A 24,170-nucleotide genomic window follows, 5' to 3' on the forward strand; every position below is an offset into this window, starting at 1 on the left:
TATATATTATTCAGTTTTATTTCCAGCCACCAGTGAATAAAACAGGGGGATGAACATTCAAGTCAATGGGTCATAGCTTTATTGCAAGCCATTTATTGCACACCATCAAAGGTACTCTGTACCCCACGCCTAACACTCAAACAATGCCCATATCCAACGAAATCACAAGTGTCAGTTTCCTTTATGCAAAACAAGAAAAATTAAAAAAAATGGTTGGATTGGTCAATGCGTCTTCAGAAGTACTCCCCTTGACAGATGAGGCACTTCAACAGCATTACAGAGCCATTTGAGGATTGAGACGATTGGCAGAAGGCACAAAGCCTACAGTTCATGCTAGAAATGCTACTTTACCATAAGAGGTGCTGAGTTATTGGATGAGGTAATGTATTGTACCATTAGAACTCACCTCACATCCAGACAACCCCCATTGTACTCTCGTCGCCCAGATAAAGCTATGCCATGTTTATGACAGGTAAAGTTAGGATGCTCATTATGAGGGGGACTGGCAGGGCTATATAACACAGTGAGTTCCATCAAATCAATTGCTTGTTGGGAAAGGCAATAAACGTTATAAATCACATAGTAGCAGCTGTATTGAATTGGGTCTTGGGAGATCAACCCCAGCCGAACATAAATATGTATAGGAGAAGAAAGAAAATGACACTAAACCCACAATGACATTCAGGGGGTCCTTCTCACATGTTTGTTCCCACCCATTATTTTACTTATCCTATCAGACCTTCACATCCTCAAACTAGTTTAATTTAGCCATGTGCTCTGTTGAATCAGTGTCAGACTAAGGGCAACATGATGCTCCATTCTCTTGCCTAGATTTATGATGGCAGCCCCTGCCAGTCAGAAACGCATGCAGCCCAGAGACACACCAGCGGCCAACATCACGCTTATTTGCCATGTAAAAGAGATGGGAGATTGGGGGAATTGTCTCTCCTAACATCATTAATCAAAAGAGGATCCTTGTACTGATGGGGAGATAATGAGCCTGTCAACCCCATCTGCTTTCCTGTCTGCAGGACCACCTCCAAACCACCATTAAACTCAGTGAAAACACAATGCTCTTATGTAGAGATTAGAGAAATATAGGAACATAACTTTAAGCCAGGGTGAGGGCCTTAAAAAGAGATAGGACCTTTGACTTGGAGTCAACAAAGTAATTTTTTATACCTCAAAAAAGGTGTCTAAAAAGTTAATTCAATTGCATCGGTTGTGTGGATCTGAATCTTCTCTAGGCCTAAAGTATGTCAATCTTGCCCACCTGCCATCTCACTGTCTAAGAGGCCCACAATGAAAATAACCCTTTGGACTTTGTTTTTAGCCTACTACTTTTATTTTTTATTATTGAACCTTTATTTAACTAGGCAAGTTAGTTAAATTCTTATTTACGATGGACGGCCTACCAAAATACAAAAAAAGCCTCCAGCAGGAATGGGGTCTGGGATTTTCTTTAAATATGACTAAACACACATCACGACAAGAGACATCACAACAGTACATAAGGAGAGACCTAAGATAACATGGCAGCAACACAAGATGACAACATGGTAGAAGCACAAAACATGGTACAAACATTATTGGGCACAAACAGCACAAGTGAAAGTTAGAGACAACGATACATCACGCGAAGCAGCCACAACTGTCAGTAAGAGTGTCCATGATTGAGTCTGAGATAACTGTCCAGTTTGAGTGTTTGTTGCAGCTGGTTCCAGACACTAGCTGCAGTGAACTGAAAAGAGGAGTGACCCAGGGATTTGTGTGCTTTGGGGTCCTTCAACAGAATGTGACTTGCAGAATGGGTGTTGTATGTGGAGGATGAGGGCTGCAGTAGGTATCTCAGATAAGGGGGGGGGGGGGTGAAGCCTAAGAGGGTTTTATAAATAAGCATCAACCAGTGGGTCTTGCGACCGGTTTACATAGGAGTATAGGAGTGCAGTGATGTGTCCTATAAGGAGCATTGGTGGCAAAAAAATTAAAGAACATCTAGCCGCTCGAGAGTACCCTTACTTGCCGATCTCTAAATTACATCTCCGTAATCTAGCATGGGTAGGATGGTCATCTAAAATCAGGGTTAGTTTGGCTGCTGGGGTGAAAGAGGAGGGATTACGATAGAGGAAACCAAGTCTAGATTACCTTTAGCCTGCAGCTTTGATATGTGCTGAGAGAAGGACAGTGTACCATCTAGTCATACAGTGGTTGATCCACTAAAGGTTTTGAGATTATGCTGCGGGTTTAGAGGTAATTTGTGGTTTAGTACGATACCCTGCGTCACCAGTTCATTGCTCCAGACCAGCGCACAGGGGAATTAGAGCACTGATTATGCTTTTGGGTCCTACTGTGTCTAACTGACAATGAATGGGCGACATAAACCTAAATGGAAACTGATAATTGTGCACGACTTCAGTATTACTTACTAAAACTGTTTTTACACTAATGTTATTAGTTTTACTCTTACTGTGGTACTGTATGCCACTCTCAACCAGTACAGTGCCTGAGTGGCGCAAAGGTCTAAAACACTGCACAGCAGTGCAAGTTGTGTTGCTACAGATGCTGGTTCAATACCTGTGCCAGCCTTGACTGGGAGACCTATGAGACGACTGTAGTTTTTTGGTTTCTCTCCCTCTAAATACAGAAATAAATCAATCAATCATTCTAAAAAAATAAAATAAAAACTGGCTTTATTTACAAATTAGTAACAATGTCTCACCCGATGTTCAAGAATCCCCCCCCCCCCTCGCTCATTTTACGTTATTTAAAAAAAAAAATCCAAGAGTTTTGTTTAAACAAAGCGATTATTATTAATTTTGAAATATCAAAGCCACTTGAATATTCTCACAGATATATTATTAACCCTTTTATTAGCAGGGTAATATACACTGTTCAAAAAAATAAAAGGAACACTTAAACAACACAATGTAACTCCAAGTCAATCACACTTCTGTGAAATCAAACTGTCCACTTAGGAAGCAACACTGATTGACAATAAATTGCACATGCTGTTGTGCAAATGGAATAGACAAAAGGTGGAAATTATAGGCAATTAGCAAGACACCCCCAATAAAGGAGTGCCTCTGCAGGTGGTGACCACAGACCACTTCTCAGTTCCTATGCTTCCTGGCTGATGTTTTGGTCACTTTTGAATGCTGGCGGTGCTCTCACTCTAGTGGTAGCATGAGACGGAGTCTACAACCCACACAAGTGGCTCAGGTAGTGCAGCTCATCCAGGATGGCACATCTATGCGAGCTGTGGCAAGAAGGTTTGCTGTGTCCGTCAGCGTAGTGTCCAGAGCATGGAGGCGCTACCAGGAGACAGGCCAGTACATCAGGAGACGTGGAGGAGGCCGTAGGAGGGCAACAACCCAGCAGCAGGACCGCTACCTCCGCCTTTGTGCAAGGAGGAGCACTGCCAGAGCCCTGCAAAATGACCTCCAGCAGGCCACAAATGTGCATGTGTCAGCATATGGTCTCACAAGGGGTCTGAGGATCTCATCTCGGTACCTAATGGCAGTCAGGCTACCTCTGGCGAGCACATGGAGGGCTGTGCGGCCCCACAAAGAAATGCCACCCCACACCATGACTGACCCACCGCCAAACCGGTCATGCTGGAGGATGTTGCAGGCAGCAGAACGTTCTCCACGGCATCTCCAGACTCTGTCACGTCTGTCACATGTGCTCAGTGTGAACCTGCTTTCATCTGTGAAGAGCACAGGGCGCCAGTGGCGAATTTGCCAATCTTGGTGTTCTCTGGCAAATGCCAAACGTCCGGCACGGTGTTGGGCTGTAAGCACAACCCCCACCTGTGGACGTCGGGCCCTCATACTACCCTCATGGAGTCTGTTTCTGACCGTTTGAGCAGACACATGCACATTTGTGAGACACATTGACACCTCAAAGAGGGGGATGACAGCGGCAACTTTCCAATCTTTAGGGATCTCGGACGATACGAAAGAGAGGTTGAACAGACTGGTAATAGGGGTTGCAACAATGGCAGCGGATAATTTTAGAAAGAGAGGGTCCAGATTGTCTAGCCCAGCTGACTTGTACGGGTCTAGGTTTTGCAGCTCTTTCAGAACATCTTCAATCTGGATTTGGGTGAAGGAGAAGCTGGGGAAGCTCGTGCAAGTAGCTCCGAGGGGTGCGGAGCTGTTGGCCGGGGTTTGGGTAGCCAGGAGGAAAGCATGGCCAGCCGTAGAGAAACGTTTATTGAAATTCTCGATTATTGTGGATTTATCGGTGGTGACAGTGTCGCCTTGCCTCAGTGCAGTGGGCAGCTGGGAGGAGGTGCTCTTGTTTTTCATGGACTTTAGTGTCCCAAAACTTTTGGAGTTACAGCTACAGGATGCAAATTTCTGTTTGAAAAAGATAGCCTTTGCTTTCCTAACTGCCTATGTGTATTGGTTCCTGACTTCCCTGAACAGTTGCATATCGCGGGGACTATTCGATGCTATTGCAGACCACCACAGGATGTTTTTGTGCTGGTCAAGGGCAGTCAGGTCTGGAGTGAACCAAGGGCTATATCTCTTCTTAGTTCTACATTTTTTGAAAGGGCCATGCTTTCTTAAGATGGTGAGGAAATTACTTTTAAAGAATGACCAGGCATCCTCGACTGACGGGATGAGGTCAATATCCTTCCAGGATACCTGGGCCAGATCGATTAGAAAGGCCTGCTCGCATAAGTTTTGTCCGGGGCACAGCTGGGAGCTGAGGGGCGTCTATAACAGGCAGCAACAGTGAGAGACTTATTTCTGGAGAGATACATTTTTAAAATTAGAAGCTCGAACATTTTGGGGATAGACCTGGAAAGTATGACAGAACTTTGCAAGCTATCTCTGCAGTAGATTGCAACTCCTCCCCCTTTGGTAGTTATATCTTGACGGAGGCCTTCCTAAGCCAGGATTCATACACGGCAAGGACATCAGGGTTGGCAGAGTGTGCTAAAGCAGTGCGTAAAACAAAATTAGGGAGGAGGCTTCTGATGTTAACATGCATGAAACCAAGGCTTTTTCGATTACGGAAGTCAACAAATGAGAGTGCCTGGGGACACACATGGCCTGAGTTAGCCTCCACATCTCCCGAGGAACAGAGGAGTAGGATGAGGGTGTGGCTAAAGGCTATCTAAAACTGGTCGTCTAGTGCGTTGGGGGCAGAGAATAAAAGGAGCAGATTTCTGTGCGTGGTAGAATAGAGTCAGGACATAATGTGCAGACAGGGATATGGTGCGGTGCAGGTACAGTGGAGGTAAGCCCAGGCACTGAGTGATAATAAGAGAGGTCACCACATGTGTGGGTGGTGGGACAAAGGAGGTATCTAAGGCATGTACAGTGGGGCTAGGGGCTCCGCAGTACACTAAAACAATGATAATTATCCTAAACAGTATACAACGCATATTGACATTTGAGAGAGACATACAGCGAGGCATAAAGCAATCACAGGTGTTGATTGGGAGAGCTAGCTAAGTCAACAACAGGTAAGACAACAGCTAATCAGCTAAGTCAACAACAAAACAACAGGTAAAATGGCCATGAATGGGCAGAGAGGGTCGGTTAACTACACACAGGGCCTGAGTTCGGGGCTAGGGCCAACAGATAAACAAAAATAAACAAAGTGGAGTACCGTGATAAATGAACAGTAACAATATTACTACATTAGCCCACACAGCAAAAAGGATGCACTTTCATGCTAGGTTTTAAAACTATCTACTTAGATACTAACTTCATAAAATAATTTAAAACAATACATTAGACTTTGTAAAAATCTTTATTTTTCCATGGGGTTTCTTCTTCCTAAATATTTGGTCATTTGATTACTTTTATGTATAGTTTCTTAGAAACAAGGGGTGGCTTAACTAACCCTTTGGCTCAAAATATCACATTAACATACATTTGAATTCAGAAGTCATTAAAACTAGTTTTCCAACCACTACACAGATGTCTTGTTAACCAACTATAGTTTTGGCAAGTCGGTTAGGACATCTACTTTGTGCTTGACACAAGAAATTTTTCCAACAATTGTTTCCAGACAGATTATTTCACTACTGGATCACAATTCCAGTGGGTCAGAAGTTTTTTTGACATACACTAAGTTGACTGTGCCTTTAAACAGCTTGGAAAATTACAGAAAATGATGTCATGGTTTTAGAAGCTTCTGATAGGCTAAATGACATCATTTGTGTCAATTGGAAGTGTACCTGTGGATGTATTGCAAGGCCTACTCAGTGCCTCGTTGCTTGACATCATGGGAAAAATCAAAAGAAACCAGCCAAAACCTCAGAAAAGAAATTGTGACCTCCACAAGTCAGGTTCATCCTTGGGAGCAATTTCCAAATGCCTGAAGGGACCACATTTATCTGTACAAACAATAGTACGCAAGTATAAACACCATGGGACCACGCAGCTGTCATACCGCTCAGGAAGGAGACGCGTTCTGTCTCCTAGAGATGAACGTACTTTGGTGCGAAAGTGCAGATCGATCCCAGAACAACAGCAAAGGACCTTCTGAAGATAATGGAAGAAACAATAACAAAAGTATCTATATCCATAGTAAAACGAGTCCTATATTGACATAACCTGAAAGGCAGCTCAACAAGGACGAACCCAACCGCTCCAAAACCGCCATAAAGAAGCCAGACTACGGTTTGCAACTGCACATGGGGACAAAGATCGTACTTTTTGGAGAAATGTCCTCTGGTCTGATGAAACAAAAATAGAACTGTTTGGCCATAATGACCATCGTTATGTTTGGAGGAAAAGGGGAGGCTTTCAAGCAGGAGGGACTGGTGCACTTCACAAAATAGATGGCAACATGAGGGAGGAAAAGTATGTGGATATATTGAAGCAGCATCTCAAGACTTCAGTCAGGAAGTTAAAGCTTGGTTGCAAATGGGTCTTCCAAATGGACAATGACCCCAAGCATACTTCCTAAATTGTGGCAAAATGGCTTAAGGACAACAAAGTCAAGGTATTGGAGTGGCCATCCCAAAGCCATGACCTCAATCCTATAGAAAATTTGTGGGCAGAACTGAAAAGGCGTGTGCGAGCAAGGAGGCCTACAAACCTGACTCAGTTACACCAGCTCTGTCAGGAGGAATGGGCCAAAATTCACCCAACTTCTTGTGGGAAGCTTGTGGAAGGCTAGCCCAAACGTTTGACCCAAGTTAAACAATTTAAAGGCAATCCTACCAAATACTAATTGAGTGTATGTAAACTTCTGACCCTCTGGGAATGTGATGAAATAAATAAAAGCTGAAATAAATAATTCTCTACTACTATTCTGACATTTCACATTCTTAAAATAAAAAAAGTGGTGATCCTAACTGACCTAAGACAGGGAATTTTTACAATAATTAAAAGTCAGGAATTGTGAAACACCTTAGCCAAATACATTTAAACTCGGTTTATGTAAACTTCCAACTTCAACTGTATGTAGCTTAAGAAACAAGGTTCATAAAATCAATAATTTGCTAGTAACAGATTAAATTCATGTTCTGACAATCTTTGAAACTCACTTAGATAATACAGTGGTAGCAATACATGATAATAACATTTACAGAAAAGACAAAATGCCAATGAAGGTGTTGCTGTTTATATTCAGAACCACATTCCTGTAAAGCTTAGAGGATCTCATGATAAATACTGCTGAAGTAATATGGCTACAGGTTAATCTGCCTCACCTAAAGCCCATTCTTGTGGGAAGGTGCTATTGACCAAATGCTAACAGTCAGTATCTGGATAACGTGTGAAATGCTTGATAATGTCTGTGATATCAAACAGAGGTATATTTTCTGTGTGATTTAAATATTGACTGGCTTTCATCAAGCTGCCCATCCAAGAAAAAATGTCAAACTGTAACCAGTGCCTGCAACCTGGTTATCACTCAACCTACCAGGGTAGTTACAAACAGCACACGAACGAAATCGTCAACATGTATTGATCACATCTTTACTAATGCTTCAGAAATTTGCTTTAAAGCAGTATCCAGATCCATCGGATGTAGTGATCACAATGTAGTAGCCATATCTAGGAAAGCCAAAAGTTCTAAAGGCTGGGTCTAATATAGTGTATAAGAGGTCATACAATAAGTTTTGTAGTGATACCTATGTTGATGTAAAAAATATTTGTTGGTCTGTGGTGTGGAATATTATGAAATATCGTATTCCAGTTACTAATAAGCATTAAGAAAACTGTAAAAAACGGTAAATCCCTGTGGTTTGATGAGGAATTTAAACATTTTATGGTTGAGAGGGATGAGGCAAAACGAATGGCAATTAAGTCAGTCTGCACAACCGATTGGCAAAAGTACTGCAAAATGAGAAAATCATGTGACTAAACTGAATAAAAAGAAGAAACTACACTATGAAACTAAGATAAATGATATGAAGAATGACAGTAAAAAGCTCTGGAGCACCTTAAAATGACATTTTGGTCTGAAAGGCAAACTCAGCACCATCATCCATTGAATCAGATGGCTCATTCATCACAAAACCCACTGACATTGCCAATTACTTTAATTAATCATGTTTTCATTGGCAAGATTAGCAAACTCAGGCATGACATGCCAGCAACAAACACTGACACTACACATCCAAATATAACTGATCAAATGAATAAAGACAAGCATTGTAATTTAGAATTCAGTAAAGTGAGAGTGGAAGAGGTGAACAAATTATTGTTGTCTATGAACAATGAAAAGCCACCGGGGTCGGACAACTTGGATGGAAAATTACTGAGGATAATAGTGAGCAATATTGCCACTCCTATTTGCCATATCTTCAATCTAAGCCTACTAGAAAGTGTGTGCCCTCAGGCCTGGAGGGAAGCAAAAGTAATTCCTCTCCCCAATAATCATAATGCCCCCTTTACTGTCTCAAGTAGCCAACCAGTCAGTCTGTTACCTACCCTTAGTAAACTTTCGGGGGGTAAAATGTGCTTTACCAGATAGAATTTGTTCACAGTAAGATAGCATTGTAAGACTTTCAGCACACTTATACTGAAGGACATTGAACTAGCATGGCATTTATACAAATGACTGATGGTTGACAGAGAAATTGATGGTAAAAAGATTGTGGGGGCTGTTTTGTGTGACTTCAGTGCAGCTGTTGACATTATCGATCAGTCTGCTGCTGGGAAAAACATGCGTGTTATGGCTTTACACCCTCTGCTATATTGTGGATAAAGAGTTACCTTTCTAAAAGAAGACAGAGGATATTATTTAATGGAAGCCTCTCCAACATAATACAGGTAGAAATCAGGAATTCCCCAGGACAGCTGTCTAGGCAACTTACTTTTTTCAATCTTTACTAATGACATGTCTATGTATGCGGATAACTCAACACTATACACATCAGCTACTACAGCAACTGAAATGACTGAAACACTTCAAAGTGTTGGTTAGTTTCAGAGTGGGTGGCAAGGAATAAGTTAGTCCTAAATAGTTCTAAAACTAAAAGCATTGTATTTAGGACAAATCATTAACTAAACCTCAACTAAATCATGTGGAAATTGAGGTGACTAAACTACTTGGAGTAACCCTGGATTGTAAACTGTCATGGTCAAAACATGTTGACACAACAGTAGCTAAAATGGGGAGAAGTCAGTCTATAATAAAGCGCTGCTCGGTCTTAACACTACTATCAACAAGGCAGGTCCTACAGGCCCTAGTTGCGTCTCACCTGGACTACTGTTAATTTGTGTGGTCAGGTGCCACAAAGAGGGACAATTGGCCCTTAAATGTACATGGAGAGCTAACAATAATATGCATGTAAATCTCTCATGGCTCAAAGTGGAGGAGAGTGACTTCATCACTACTTGTTTTTTTAAGTAGCGTTGACATGTTGAATGCACCGAGGTGTCTGTTTAAACTACTAGCACACAGCGCAGTCACCCATGCATACCCCACAGACATGCTACCAAAGGTCTTTTCACAATCCCCAAGTCAAGAACAGACTGTGGGAGGCACACAGTACTACATAGAGCCATGGCTACATGGAACTCTATTCCACATCAGGTAACTGATGAAAGCAGTAGAATCAGATTTAAAAAATATATATAAATTACACCTTATGGAATAGCGGGGACTGTGAAGAGACACACGATAAGATACGCACTCTACACACACACACACGGATTTTGTATTGTAGATATGTGGTAGTAGAGTAGTGGCCTGAGGGAACACAATGTTGTGAAAAGTGTTATGAAATATAATATAATATTTTTAAATTGTTGCTGGACCCCAGGTCCCTGCCTCGGCAGCAGCTAATGGGGGTCCTTAATAAAGGCAAAATACCCACTCTTGCCTATTTATGGAGTTTTAACTTTTGTGCATTAGTCTATAACTGGCAATTAAATGAATAGATGTACAGTAGTTCATTACACATTCACACAAAAACATCAAAATGCATATTTCAAATTTGAGCCACAGAGGTCTTAGACTTAAAATGATAGTGCTATGGTTTTGTATCATTAATAGCCATCAGTCGCGTGTGAAGTCACTGACAATGAAAAGGAGGTGAAAATAGTCCAATTGTCACTCATCACAGTAGGATCAAGAACTCTGAGTGGCAGAGGTAGACTTCTCTCAACATAAATGTACAATTTTAAGTGGGATATCAAACATGGCAAGACCTGTCTGCATAAGAATGAAAGAAAAAGGTTTGAAATAACCGGAAACATTAACATAAAATGTCAAGTTTTATTAGTCGTATGTACAGGATATGCTTACTTGCAGGTTCAATTGGACCTGTTTGTACACAAGTATGAACCCGGGTTCATATGCAAACCATCATTCATATACTTTCAATAAGATGCTGAGAATATATAGAATAGCATGAGAAGTCATTTTCTTAAATACTTAATCAGTGTTCTAAAAGTTTAAGAATTTGGTGGAAAATATTATGTAATATGATCAGACCATGATAGTACTTGCCATTGTTGATTGTTATTTCCCAGCCTGAGTGTCACAAGGACTGTACAACACACTGGGGCGTCATTTGACCTTTGAGAGGACGATCACAGGCTCTCCTAATCAAATCACGCCTCACCAAACTGGAGCAGAGCGATGATTAGTTATGCCTCTTATCGCCCGTTTGTGTTCACGGCTTTATGAAACGAAGCAAGTGGGAAAAAAACTCCAGCCAAAGCCTGCACCTGCTTTAGTGTCAACAACAACGCTTTAGTCCCCTTTATCCCAGTCCTGCAGAACCTCAAAGACACTTCAACTGTTGTTTTTTCACTCAGCAACAGGGCTGGCCGGGTCTTACTCTAGCGTAGAAGTATATCTCAGGGCACACGAGCGCCCAAGCCTGACCTTTTCACGAGGGACTAAATAATGTGTCAGGCATTAGTACACTCCGGCAAATTGCCATTAGCCTAACCAATTAAGAGGCTTTTAATCTCCCCCTGAAGGAACAAAGCGAGGCTATCGGCAGTAGAGGAAGTGTCTGAGAGATCTGTGTGTGAATGAGAGGGAAAGGTTAATGGTCTCTCTGGAGGGAGAAAATGCATGAGGGGTCTTGTTACCATTCCAGACTCCTCACGCCGACAAAGCCCCAGGTCTTGAAGGAGCCCAGTCAGTTCATTATCGCCGGCTTTCATTCCGCCAGGCTAACATTGACTTAAATGCAATATAATACTTTCACATTCGCCTCCTATTTGTTCGCGGCCGTCTTTATATATAAAAAAAATATTTAAAAGAACTGTAGGTCTTAGCCTTTAGATCACAATATCTACTAAGGTAACATATGGAATTGATTTAAGATTGTCATAAAAGGTATAATTTAGCCATTTGATTTGGAATTTTAGGACCCTTGTATTTATTTTTAATTTTAAATTTTTTTAAGTATTTGATGAAACATTGAATTTGGCCTTTACTGCTATAGCCCAAACAAACACATTGAATAACACGTTCATAAATGGCAAAACAGAAAGTCTCCCTAAAGATAAGGAACAAGGTTAAGTGTCTGTCCTATATCAGAGATAAGAATACGTAGGGAAAAAAACTGTTTTTAGACCCATGTCGTCATGTAATTTGGCACTTTTTTTCCAATTTTTACAGCCCAGTACTGGGTTACCTCAGGACGTAGAGTGCGTCGTAGAGCAGAACTAGCAACATTGTCGCGTTTGTGTGTCTCCCCTTTCAATATTGGTGACATATTAGTTTAACTCACACAGTTCGGGTTTTACAGACAATTTTGTGGCCATTTTCTTGTCTGGATCATCTCATGTGTAGTAAAGGGTTGCTTAAACGAGCCCCATGTTATGGAATAGGCACAAACGTTACATCAGTTAAAAGGGGATTGAGCTGCAGCCACTATAAGACACGGTGAGTCTATCATAAACACATAGGGAGCTACTCAATGTTAAAAATGACCTGTGTGTCACACGGGGATGTGAGTCAATTGACTCTAGGGGTTGTTTAATCCTAAAAAAAGGGAGAAGACTGTTCTTCTCATATCCCATTTAGTTCGCCGAAGTGCCAGCACAATGTTGACTGGCTGTCTTATTAAAATGCCTTAGGTCCTATAACAGCCGTCTCGAACTAATACCACATTCAAGGGAGATTGACATGGTCCAGAAAGTCCATTAGTGAAAAATCCACCCTGATCAGTGTGAACTAGTGTGCACCTTTAATGTCATACACCACTGAACCATACCTAAGCCAAAGCGTGGATGGCACCGCTCTCCTTAACGAAGAGTAAATCGCTGGTGGTTAAAAAGATACACCTGACTAAGCAAAAGGAGAGCAACTGCACGAGACAAGCTTCTAGAACAGACCATTTACTTCTGCCATGGCCCTGTCAACTCTTCAGAAGCCAACAAGTGAAGAGAAAGTTTCTGACAAGAGGTAACAGAAAGGGTTTGAAAAGGGGCATCTCTTAATGGGCACCCCACGATGACACAATGTCATCTCGTGGCGATGGATGAGGCCAGGAGGTGGACCGAGCCGCTCGCTTTGAATTGATCACCTCTGACCATCTGGGATCAAACAGCAATGAGCGCTGTGACACCCATTTCACCAACGTAATGGCCAATTCCCTCCTCCGAGCTGGATTGTTATTATCACTTTGCCGACTTCTGGAGAGGCTTGTTTCATTCGAATATGCCTGTCAAATCTTATATCAGGAGCACTTTTCCATGGCTACCCTCCACAGATCTAAATCTGAGGTAACTGTTTGACAGAGAGGCAGACAAGGCTGGCAATGCAGCAGCTTTTCATTTGAGACTTCCAATCTGAGCGGCATCGGTGCAATTTGCCGGTAATCATTTCAGTTGATGACAGAAGTAATTATCTATTAATCAAGTCTGAATTTGCGTTAACTCTCTCCCTCCCTCTGTCCAATTAACAGTAAGCTCTCTACTTCTTTGTCGCCATCCATTTAATGCTATGATGTGGAGCGAGGGAGAGAAATTAGAAAAATGATGGTTCATGCCATTATCGCTGAAGATAAATTGTTGGGCTAGTTGAAGTAAGGGTGTGACAGAGAAAGAGAAATAAAGATAATTGTCAAAGAAGATGAGGCAAATGCTGGATTACTGTACTATGGGTCCTGGCAGTAAAAGGCTCACTTTGTAAACATCACGAAGAAAGACGCCTGTTTGAGAGCAAACAGTGAGTAGAGCTTCCATAGTGCCAGACAATATTATGTTTGTTCCTGCCTCTCCTCAATGGCCTCGAGGGGACTTTCCTTATACTGGCCTCTTGAGTTTACACCAAGGAGCGCTCTCTTTCAGTCTATCCATCATCCTCATTTGCCATTCTCTCTTTTTCCTCACTCTCTCTCATACACTCTTCCTTCTACCTAACCTGAACCTGCCACCCCCCCCCCCCCCTTGCCTCCATCTCCCTTACGCTCTCCCCTCTGATTTCACACAGTAGAAGAGTTTCTGCTACTGCATACTCAAGGTTGCTTCCCAAATGCCACACTATTCCCTATATAGTTGCAATAGTTTTGACCAGGGCTCATCGTGCACTGTTTTTGACCAGAGCGTCTATGTAGGGAGTAGGGTGCCATTTGGGTGACAGGTAGCCTAGCAGTTAGGAGCGTTGGGACATTAACTGAAAAGTCACTGGTTCAATCCCAGAAGCGACGAGGTGAAAAATCTGTTAATGAGCCCTTGAGCAAGGCACTTAACCGCCATTGCTCCTGTATGTTGCTCTGAATAAGAGTGTCTGCTAAATGCCTAAAATGTCAATTTGGGACATAGCCAAGCTGTAGGGAGATTGGCCTCCTGTGTATTATTAGTATTGTCTTCAAATCATCAACCTTAGTTTCCCTCTACGATTAGAATTCCAGAAAGACAATGTAGTGTGGCATGATAGCATGAGATGGATGTCACTGATATATTGCTAGATACAGCACTCTGGAGTTATTTTTTTTAGGGATGATTTGGTATTTCTGTGTAGCCTTGATAAGACAAAATACTTTGTGGGGGAGTCATACTCTCGTGACTTTGGTTGAAGGATCTACAATTACGCCTGAAAAGGCTAATGAAATCCACTCCTCGCTGGAAGCCCCAGCATCCACAGGTGAGAACGGACGCTCTGCTGCACCAGTGGATTCGGACCTTTCTTTCAGTGTTTACGCCAGTGGTTCTGATTAAGCCCACGTTGGAGAGGGTGCGCCAGGAGGGCTTATCATTGATTCTTGTGGCTCCCCGTTGACCCATTCAGCCTTGGTTCGCGGAGATCATTCACCTTTTAGATGGGGACCCGTGGCAACTCCTGTTATGCAGGGACCTGTTGACCCAGACACACAGACCGGTTTGGAATGCGAGGCTGGAGATTTGGTTCCTATGAGCCTGGCCCCAGAGAGGGCCAATCTGATGGCTAGAGGTTTATCTCCGAATGTTATTGCTGCCATTCAGTCCGCAAGGGCGCCCTCCACGAAAGGGCTGTATGCGTATAATACATGGCCGCTATCTCAGTCATAACGTTACGCTTCTTTAGCATGAGAAATATACCGATTCCCATCCATTGATAAGAACATGTCCACCTACTGTTGGGCGAAAGCATAGAACATAAGAAAAGAGGGAAAGTGTTCAGGTTTTTCTCCTAGATTATTGTGTGTCACCTCCTCGCCAGTCAGACGATCGATGGTCATTGGTTGTGCCTTAAAACAAAAACATCGGCAAGAGATTTGTTTGGGCAAATTACCGTTTCTCTCTCAACCTGCTCTGCTAATTCCCAGGTGAGATTACAACAGATCAATTTCCTCCCTGTGCATTCATGAATCTCTCAAGAATGGGGCACTTCCTGTAAATAGGAGTTTGAGATAGGAGTTTGTCATCTTTATTCAGTTAAGCATACAACATTACTGAACTTCATGAATCAGCTGCATAAATTAACTGTACAAGAACCCAGTGTCCTTCATACATGTTTTCAGCGATGAAATTCATCCACAAAAAAAATGGTTGACAATTATTTCAATCGTTTGGTATAATTTCTTCTTAATATATGCTTTGTGCCTTGAAATTCAAGCGACTAGAAAATGTCAGGGCCCGTATCACGAGTTGTTCCAGAGTAGGAGTACTGATCTAGGATCAGGTCCCCCCCCCCTCTTACTTCATTATGATTTAAAAGGCTAAACTGATATTCAATCATTCAGTAATCCTACTCCGAGATGCTTTGTGAATACAGGCAATGGTTTTTACCTCAGTCAGCAATAAAAACCAGGCATCCCTCTGCTTCATAGCAAGGTTTTTCAGGCAGGAACTCACTTTTAAGTATGTCATTGAAAAAGAGAAGAGAGACATTCTTCCTGCGTTTTGTACCTTAACATCCTCAGAGGCGCAGGCCTGCCCCTGTATTAAGCTGTCATTTAGTCAGGCAAATAGAATAAGTGCAACGGATTAGGTTGACACAGTCATGCAGATAAGCAGACCGCTGGAAAATACAGCTCTGTCCACTGACACGGTAAATGCAGCTCTCCTCTACTGAAAAAAAAAAAAAATAGAGAGCGTGACCAGTTGGGTGAGCATACTAAACAGACAGAACCAGTGAGTGACAGACAGCTTGTCAAAAAGTGCTCCCGCCGTTCTGCTGCAGCCACGGCAAAACATGGGGCCAGATGATAACGAGAGTTGGAGGAAACAATTAGGCTTCCGACAGGTTCTAATGGATTGATTGGGAATAATTAGGCTCCTGTTTTTGTCCTTTTACCTTTTTTTTCTCCCTTTTTCCCTGAGGCCCAAATGGCAGGCATGCGGAGTGTGAAATCCATTAAAATCACCGACAGCCTCCCAACCCCATTTGTGCTCTCAGGTGTTTCATTTCTCCACCACTTGAAGTGCATTTTTCCCCCCATCTCTGAAGTTTGAGGTGTAGTTGTTTCCCCTCTCATCAGTGCTTGACTGACCCCCAGTTAGAATTGCTGGGGCATTTACAGTTGAATTGCTGGCCACAATCTCTTGTTTGGAGGACATTATTATTTACCACCTATTACAATATTTAATCCTCTTAAATTTTACCTCGATCACAATACTTGAAAGTAAAATAAATTCGGTTTTGCCTACCTGTCAAATAAAACACAATGATGGAAGTATAGGGACAGAGTGGTGCTCAATTAAAAAAAAACTATCAAATCTCATACTAATCCTAAATAACACCCCTACTCTTTGGCTTCAGCCACGACGAAATATCAACCAAACCAAAAAAAATACTGTCTGGAAGAAGAAAAAAAAAAACTTTGTGCCAGCGTGTGTCCTCCTTCGCTAAAATGGAGGGGCGGGTGAGAGGAACCTTGGAGACTGACACTGCATCAGCCTGGGATTAACCATTAGTCTGGCAGCACTCGGCTAACGGGTGCCCTCTCCAGCATACAGAGTGACTGCCGTCTCACGTGACAATGCAGGTGTTACAGTGCCTTCAGAAAGTATTCAACCTCCTTGACTTTTCCACATTTTGTGGTGCTATAGCCTGAATTTAAAATAGATTAAATTGAGAATGTCACTAATCTACACACAATATCCCACAGTGTCAGAGACATTAACACAAGTGTTTCTTCCACAGTATTTTGTGTACATCAGACAAAAATAAACAATCAAATCAATTTTAAACAAAATATGGAAAAATTCAAGGGGGTTGAATACTTTGCAAAGGCAGTGTATGCTGCTGCTGGATGATGTATACAAAGGAGAGACATGTGTAATGTATGCAAAGAAATCCAGTGGAAAAACCAAGTTCTCTTTCCTTGGCAAAGGAGCAAATGCCACTGAAAGAAACACTGTGGGTTGCATACAACAACCATTTCCCATTTAAATGAATAGAAGTTAACTTTGTAGGAGATTTAAACAATATTTTTAAAAAGACAGATCGGCCAGGGCAAGTGCCTTTATGTGATTTGCCAAAACTTATGCCCATGTCTTATCAGGGCTCCTGAGTGGTGCAGCGTCCTAAGACACTGCGTCTCAGTGCCAGAGGCGTCACTACAGACCTTTGTTCAGTTCCAGGCTGTATCAGAACCGGCCGTGATTGGGAGTCCTATAGGGCGGCGCACAATTGGCCTAGCATTGTTAGGGTTTGGCCGGGGTAAGCCGTCATTGTAATTAAGAATTTGTTCTTACATTAAAAAAAAGAATCCATGTCCACCATCAAGCTGGCTCAAAAAAAATGTATTCTAACTTAACCAATTGCTTAAAATCAGCATTATTTTTTGAGTGGACTTCAAAAGGACAATAATTTTATCTACAGTTTACGCAACAAATTATTCTCGAAGTGAGCTGTGGTTTACAAATTCATGTTTGTGTAAAAAACTCAAATCTACAGCCATCATTATCACGATTTTCAGGTTTGTTTGTTTCAATACCTGTGTTTGTGCATGTACTTTTATTTGTTGATTAATCTTATGCTACACAGACATAAATAACACATTTTTCTAAACAATTCCAATCTGTTAGTAGTTGGACTTATTGCACCAGTTAATGAGATGCTGTTCCAGTTTACTTGATTTAGGTAGTTTCAATAATTAATCTTCCCTATCCCGGTAGTCATTCTGAATGCAGGTTGCGGGTGATTAAAAGTTACAATTGTTGGATATCCTCACTTCTTGCGGGATTCTAATAGGAATTACACATCACTTTGCAAGCCAGCAGGCTTGATGTGGCCTGTAAACCAGGAGTTTCAGACCACTGTTAGGGTATAACAAGGCCCTCAAAGAACAGCCTTATAATAAACAGTTTGTAATGTATGTATTTTAAAGATAAAACACTCACTTGGTGAAGCCTACACTACTAGAAACCATTGAATACAACAACCATGTCTCTCGCTAATAAATGCAGTCATGGGCGGTAACTACAATTCACTCAAAATGCAAGGCACTCTGGGAAATGTGCAAAAAAGGTCAAAGAAATTCTCAAGCTGAATTGTATGTTGGTTCAGCTATGTGCCCAAATGCTGAGCAAGCTCACAATCCTATTGCAGTTGGTTGCCTTAATTTTACTGTGAATCTACTTCAATGCTATTTTGTTGAGCAAACTTGTTATGACAAGGTAGGGTTGGTAAAATACCAAGTCCATATTATGGCAAGAACAGCTAAAATATGCAAAGAGAAACAGTCCATCATTACTTGAAGGTCAGTCAATGCGGAAAATGTCAAGAAATGTGAAAGTTTCTTCAAGTGCAGTCGCAAAAACCATCAAGCACTATGATGAAACTGGCTCTCATGAGGACTGCCACAGGAAAGGAAGACCCAGAGTTACCTTTGTTGCAGAGGATAAGTTCATTAGAGTTACCAGCCTCAAATTGCAACCCAAATAAATGCTTCAGACACATCTTAACATTTACTGTTCAGAGGAGACTGCGTGAATCAGGCCTTCATGTTCAAATTACTGCAAATAAACCACTACTAAAGAACACCAATAAGAAAAAGAGACTTGCTTGGGCCAAGAAACACGAGCAATGGACATTAGACCGGTGGAAATCTGTCCTTTTGGTCTGATGAGTCCAAATTTGAGATTTTTGGTTCCAACCGCCGTGTCTTTGTGAGACGCAGAGTAGGTGAACGGATGATTTCTGCATGTGTGGTTCCCACCGTGAAGCATGGAGGAGAAGGTGCTTTGCTGGTGACACTGTCAGTGATTCCTTTACAATTCAAAGCACACTACCAAGGCATTCTGCAGGAAATACATCATCCCATCTGGTTTGCGCTTAGTGGGACTATAATTTGTTTTTCAACAGGACAATGACCAACACACCTCTAGGCTGTGTAAGGGCTATTTGACTAAGAAGGAGTGTGATGGAGTGCTGCATCAGATGACCTGGCCTCCACAATCACCCGACCTCAACCCAATTGAGATGGTTTGGGATGAGTTAGAACGCAGAGTGAAGGAAAAGGGTCTCCCGAGTGGCGCATCTCAGCGCTTGAGGCGTCACTACAGACACCCTGGTTCGAATCCAGGCTGTATCACAACCGACCGTGATTGGGAGTCCCATAGGGCGGCGCAGAATTGGCCCAGCGTTGTCCAGGTTTGGCCAGTGTAGGCAGTCATTGTAAATAAGAATTTGTTCTTAACTGACTTGCATAGTTAAATAAAGGTTAAAAAAAAGCAGCCAACAAGTGCTCAGCAAATGTGGGAACTCATTCAAGACTTTTGAAAAAGCATTCCAGGTGAAGCTGGTTGAGACAATGCCAAGAGTGTACAAAGCTGTCATCAAAGGGTGGCTACTTTGAAGAATCTCAAATATATTTTGATTTGTTTAACACTTTTTTGGTTACTACATGATTCCATGTGTTATTTCATAGTTTTGATGTCTTCACTATTATTTTACAACTTAGAAAACACAACTATTATAGTAAATGAATGGGCTGTGTATGGAGTGGATAGTACCAATTGGAGGTACGCTGAGACTAGATGGATTTAAAGTGATCGTAATTTCAAACAGCGGCCAACTGACTTTCCAGCATCAGTGTTGAAATGCCCCTTCTCTTGTTCATACATGCACTGTAAAACAAATAAACTATAATTGAAATTAAACTCACTTTAAATCCACCTTGTCTCAGTGTACCTCCAAGTGGTACTATCCACTCCATACACAGCCCATTCATCCAATAAAGATGACCTCCCAGTCCACACTCCCATTTCCAAACAGCACTCAAACGGGGAAATGCAAAACCATGGATTTGATAAAAGCCTGCCTTTCGAAAATGTCTGCTTGACATCTCAGGGCAGAGGGCAGTCGTCAGTTCAAGGAGAGAGAGAACAGAGAGGAGACGAAAATGACACATGACTGTTCCATATTTTGCCTTCTTGCCAAATAAATGTAATTAATAACTGAATACAAATGGTAACTTGGTCCTTTTGAGCACACACATAGCAGCACTAGCCAGTATCTGCCACCTCCAGTGTCCACTGGACAATAAACAATTAATGGCCAGTAAAGCATAGCACACAGTAGGGGTATGAGGCTAGCCGCTATGCCCAGCTGCATCCTGAAAACAACTACTGAGGTAGGATGGAGAAACAGGGACAATCCACTTAACACACATTTCAAATTGGCCATGGATGTCCATTTAAAAAAAAAGAATATTACGTTTCATATTTTAATTTATCTCAAATGTAAAGTCCCTCCCCAAGTTCAGCTTTTCTCTCTTAGCTCTGGCACTGAATGCAGCCATGAAAATGTTCACATTTTACTGACACACGGTGTTTTGCAAAAGCCAACCCCCATTAGCTGGGGAATAAAGATACTTTTCAAGCTGTTCATTCAGACTGAGGGGGGCTTGTTTCCCTGCCAGAGTGACAGACTGGAACAAGGAAGCAAATCAAACAGAAAACACTTGCATGGATGATGACTTCCAGGGAAATGTAAAGTGAAAATTCAGATGTTAATCTTTTGTGAGAGAGATACATGTGCATGGTCAAAATTAAGTTTATGGACTCTACTAATTAATATTTCAAATAAAAAAAACGAATCAAATTAGATTTTTACTCACATGCACCAAATACAACAGGTGTAGTTTACAAGCCCTTTACAAGCCCTTCAACAACAATGCAGTTCAAGAAAGAGTTGGTTAAATAGTTACCAAAAAAAACTAAAATAACAATACATTTTCATAATAACGAGGCTATATACAGGGGGTACCGGTACCGAGTCAATGTGCAGGGGTACAGGTTAGTCGAGGTAATTTGAATAAAGTTCAACAAATGCAGGGGACTGAAATAGTGTTGGTTTTCTGTCTTTCGGATTATTTGGGTCTGTTGCTGAAAAGCAGATGACTGACATGACATTTATCAATTCATAAAAGTATTATTTAATGTAATACAATCTATGCAGAATATCCTGATTTACACTAGAGCCCACTGTAAATTATATATGAACATTTTGTAACTAATGCACATTACTACAATGACAGTCATTTCTAACAACAAATGAGATATTTCCATGAGTTTGTCCAATAATTTATAGTCTGATTTCAAACCATTTCACCCTACATTAGAACCACCAAATCCATGAATCATGAATCAGAAATAAATAATATGGACCCCAATACAATAAGTGTGCTCATCTATTCCCATGATAAATAAACTATAAGAGATAAAATTGACGTATTTTTTTGAAGAAAATGGTTCGTTGGCCCAGGGTCTCGGATTTAAAACAATCTTTGGTTTGGACAGTTCACTTGCGCGCATTTATGATCCTTTGCGGGTGAGTGGAATATAATTTGATGTGCCCAGAGCGCCACCTTACGGGTGCACAACTCAGCAGACAGAGCATCTTGGGCTCATGAACACTTTTGCAGCGTTGCTCATGCACGGAATAGGAAAAACAATCGCACTGAAAAAGTGTGATAATAATTGTGCCACATACATAAAAAAAGAAGCTAATTTCATTAATAGGTATTTAGGGCATAGGGATTTCAACCACGGTCCCCAATTGCGTGATCATTCATTTAGCTTTGTTTTTTCTCCGTTTATTTTTTTAAACAGTGGATTTCGTGGTTTTGTTCAATATGCCTATCGAATATTCAACAAGCCTACTTTTGCATATTTTCCATTTTACGAGCTAAAATAACCAAACGGTGCACTGTGACAGCAGAGTCTGTTCTGTAGTATCAAGTTATTTTAACATTTCGTCCTACTACCGTAGCCTAATGTTAAATTGTTTAAAATACAACCTACAACACATTTTCCACAAAAACCTTTGCCACAATGTAGCAATGCATCTGTCTCACTTATTACAATGAAAAGAATTTCGAATCGCGAGTACGCTATCAATATGGGAGGTACAGTACATGGCTACATGCGCGTAGTAAGTAGGCTATATTAATTACTGTGTGGTAAAATGTTATAATTATTCTTAAAGTAGAGAGTTTATTCGAGTTGGTCCAATTAGGTTATGATCAATGTAACGCAAGATTAAGGTAGGCCTAATTTATTTATTATCACGATATCCAATAAACTACTCCGAATTGACCGCTGCTTTGCGTAATGGTAGATACTTATTTGTATCACACCGACTCTGCATTACCGATACAGATCAATTTAGTCGATATGGTCAATATCACGTTTTATAATTCACAAAAGAATCTTGCCCAAAAGCACCCAAAATTGCGCGTTGAGTAACAAGTGCTCGAATGGCGTGCATCTTGACAGTGTGTCCGTGTATGCGTTTCGAGCTTGCGTGCATGCATGCGTATTCAATTATGTACAGTAGCCTATTCGAAAATAAAAGTTGGAGACTCGGCATGAACTCCTATGGCATGCACCTGTCCACTGTCCCTTCGTCACCGTGTATTGACATCTCCAAAGCACATTCTACTGAGATGAAAGTAGCCTAGAGTCTTCTGAGCAATTCCTAGAAACAAGAATAAACTTACCTGGAAATAATTGTCCGCATATTAAGTCCACCAGTTGAAAAAGAAGCGAAGCAATGATGTAGTTCCCTTTGTCCATTTTGGCAGTGACTATTTTACATGCTCGCCTCCTGTCCGTTTACTCGCTGACTGTGTACACAGACAGTATCCTCGCATTGGTAATGCAGTGAGGGAGTACTGTAAAGCAGTAGACAGCAATCCCGGTTTGATTGTTTGGCTTCAATCAGTAATTGATGGCAAAAGGAGTTGAGATAATCTCGAGGAGAGTGGCACTCGATTCTGAGTCCCCAGGGTCCCTACACCTGTCGCGCCACCACAACGTTTGAACCTCTATCTATCTATGCGTTGGAGGCATGCCGTGTTAATGTCATGTCGGGAACTCGGACCTCCGAGTTAAAATGAACGTGTTATTTGAGTATTGCTTCCTATTGGTTGATTCTGATACTTCCCAAATGGGAAACTGGGGTTTCAGCTTTCTACAACGAGTAGCCTAAGCAAATTGGACATTTCAGATTTTCCGACATGACGTGAATGTTATATTATGCTGTGGTGGGGCCGTGTGAGTTATTCCTATGGCAGTGCTGACACTCATGCCGCATTCACACCATGTTGGAAACGCAAAAGAAATCTCACTTGCTTAATAGTTGTTGAAAGATTAACTCCGAGGTACTGAGTTTCCGACCTGAACGCGGCATCACATGTTTCTGATAGTATTTCAGTTCGTCTTGGATCCATTTTTTTTTTGTGGATGAAAGTAAAATACTGTCAGCTTTTATGTCGCTGAAAACATTTACGTGTGTAGGCTAGACCACAAGCGCGCATTCTCATTTTCTCAAGATGAAAAAAATAAATCATATTTCCCCGCTCCTGCAACACAATTAATATTTGGTGTCTAATTTTACTGCAAAAAACGTTTAATTCTGCAGGAGTTAATATTGTATTATAATAGAGTACATGTGAAGCCAGTCAGTGTCCAGACGTGTTACTATTCCAACTACAGGCTACTCTTCCCATCTGAACATTAAAGGTTATATTATGCAAAACTGAGCCTGCGCAGACCTCGAAAAACAACAATAAATTATTCAGACTATTGTAAACGGGATATGACGTTTACATGAATCAACTCAAAAACAAAATACTTGAGTATCCCGAATAATAACGAGATGTTGCTGTGCATGTAAATTTGGTCACTGAGGATGTTTCCTGTGCCCAATTAAAGCTTCACATTATTTGATAACAACCTTTTCAACAGTTATATGTGGAAAAGTTACATTTTACTCACAGTAATTTCAGAAATTTGTGCTGACAAAAGGAAACTAATATATGTGCACAAAATATATAAAAAATTGACTTG

The 24,170-nt window shown here is 41.4% G+C and overlaps 1 protein-coding gene across 22 annotated transcripts in view; it reads right to left on the reverse strand.

Annotated features, from left to right (window-relative positions):
• Nucleotides 1-23,529, reverse strand: part of LOC129840290 (receptor-type tyrosine-protein phosphatase T-like) — a 448,617-nt gene extending 425,088 nt beyond the window's left edge. For 4 of the 22 annotated variants that reach the window (XM_055908125.1, XM_055908135.1, XM_055908116.1 and 1 more), the window contains exon 1: nucleotides 22,820-23,520. In XM_055908125.1, the coding sequence (XP_055764100.1) occupies nucleotides 22,820-22,895 (76 nt within the window). In that variant the 5' untranslated portion in view covers nucleotides 22,896-23,520. Of the gene's footprint in view, nucleotides 1-22,819 lie in introns of all 22 variants that reach the window. The other 18 variants (XM_055908183.1, XM_055908166.1, XM_055908190.1 and 15 more) reach the window with 7 other exon arrangements.
• Nucleotides 23,530-24,170: the final 641 nt, after the last annotated feature.

The sequence above is a fragment of the Salvelinus fontinalis genome, chromosome 3 (assembly GCF_029448725.1).
Source record: "Salvelinus fontinalis isolate EN_2023a chromosome 3, ASM2944872v1, whole genome shotgun sequence".
Classification (NCBI taxonomy): Eukaryota; Metazoa; Chordata; class Actinopteri; order Salmoniformes; family Salmonidae; genus Salvelinus; species Salvelinus fontinalis.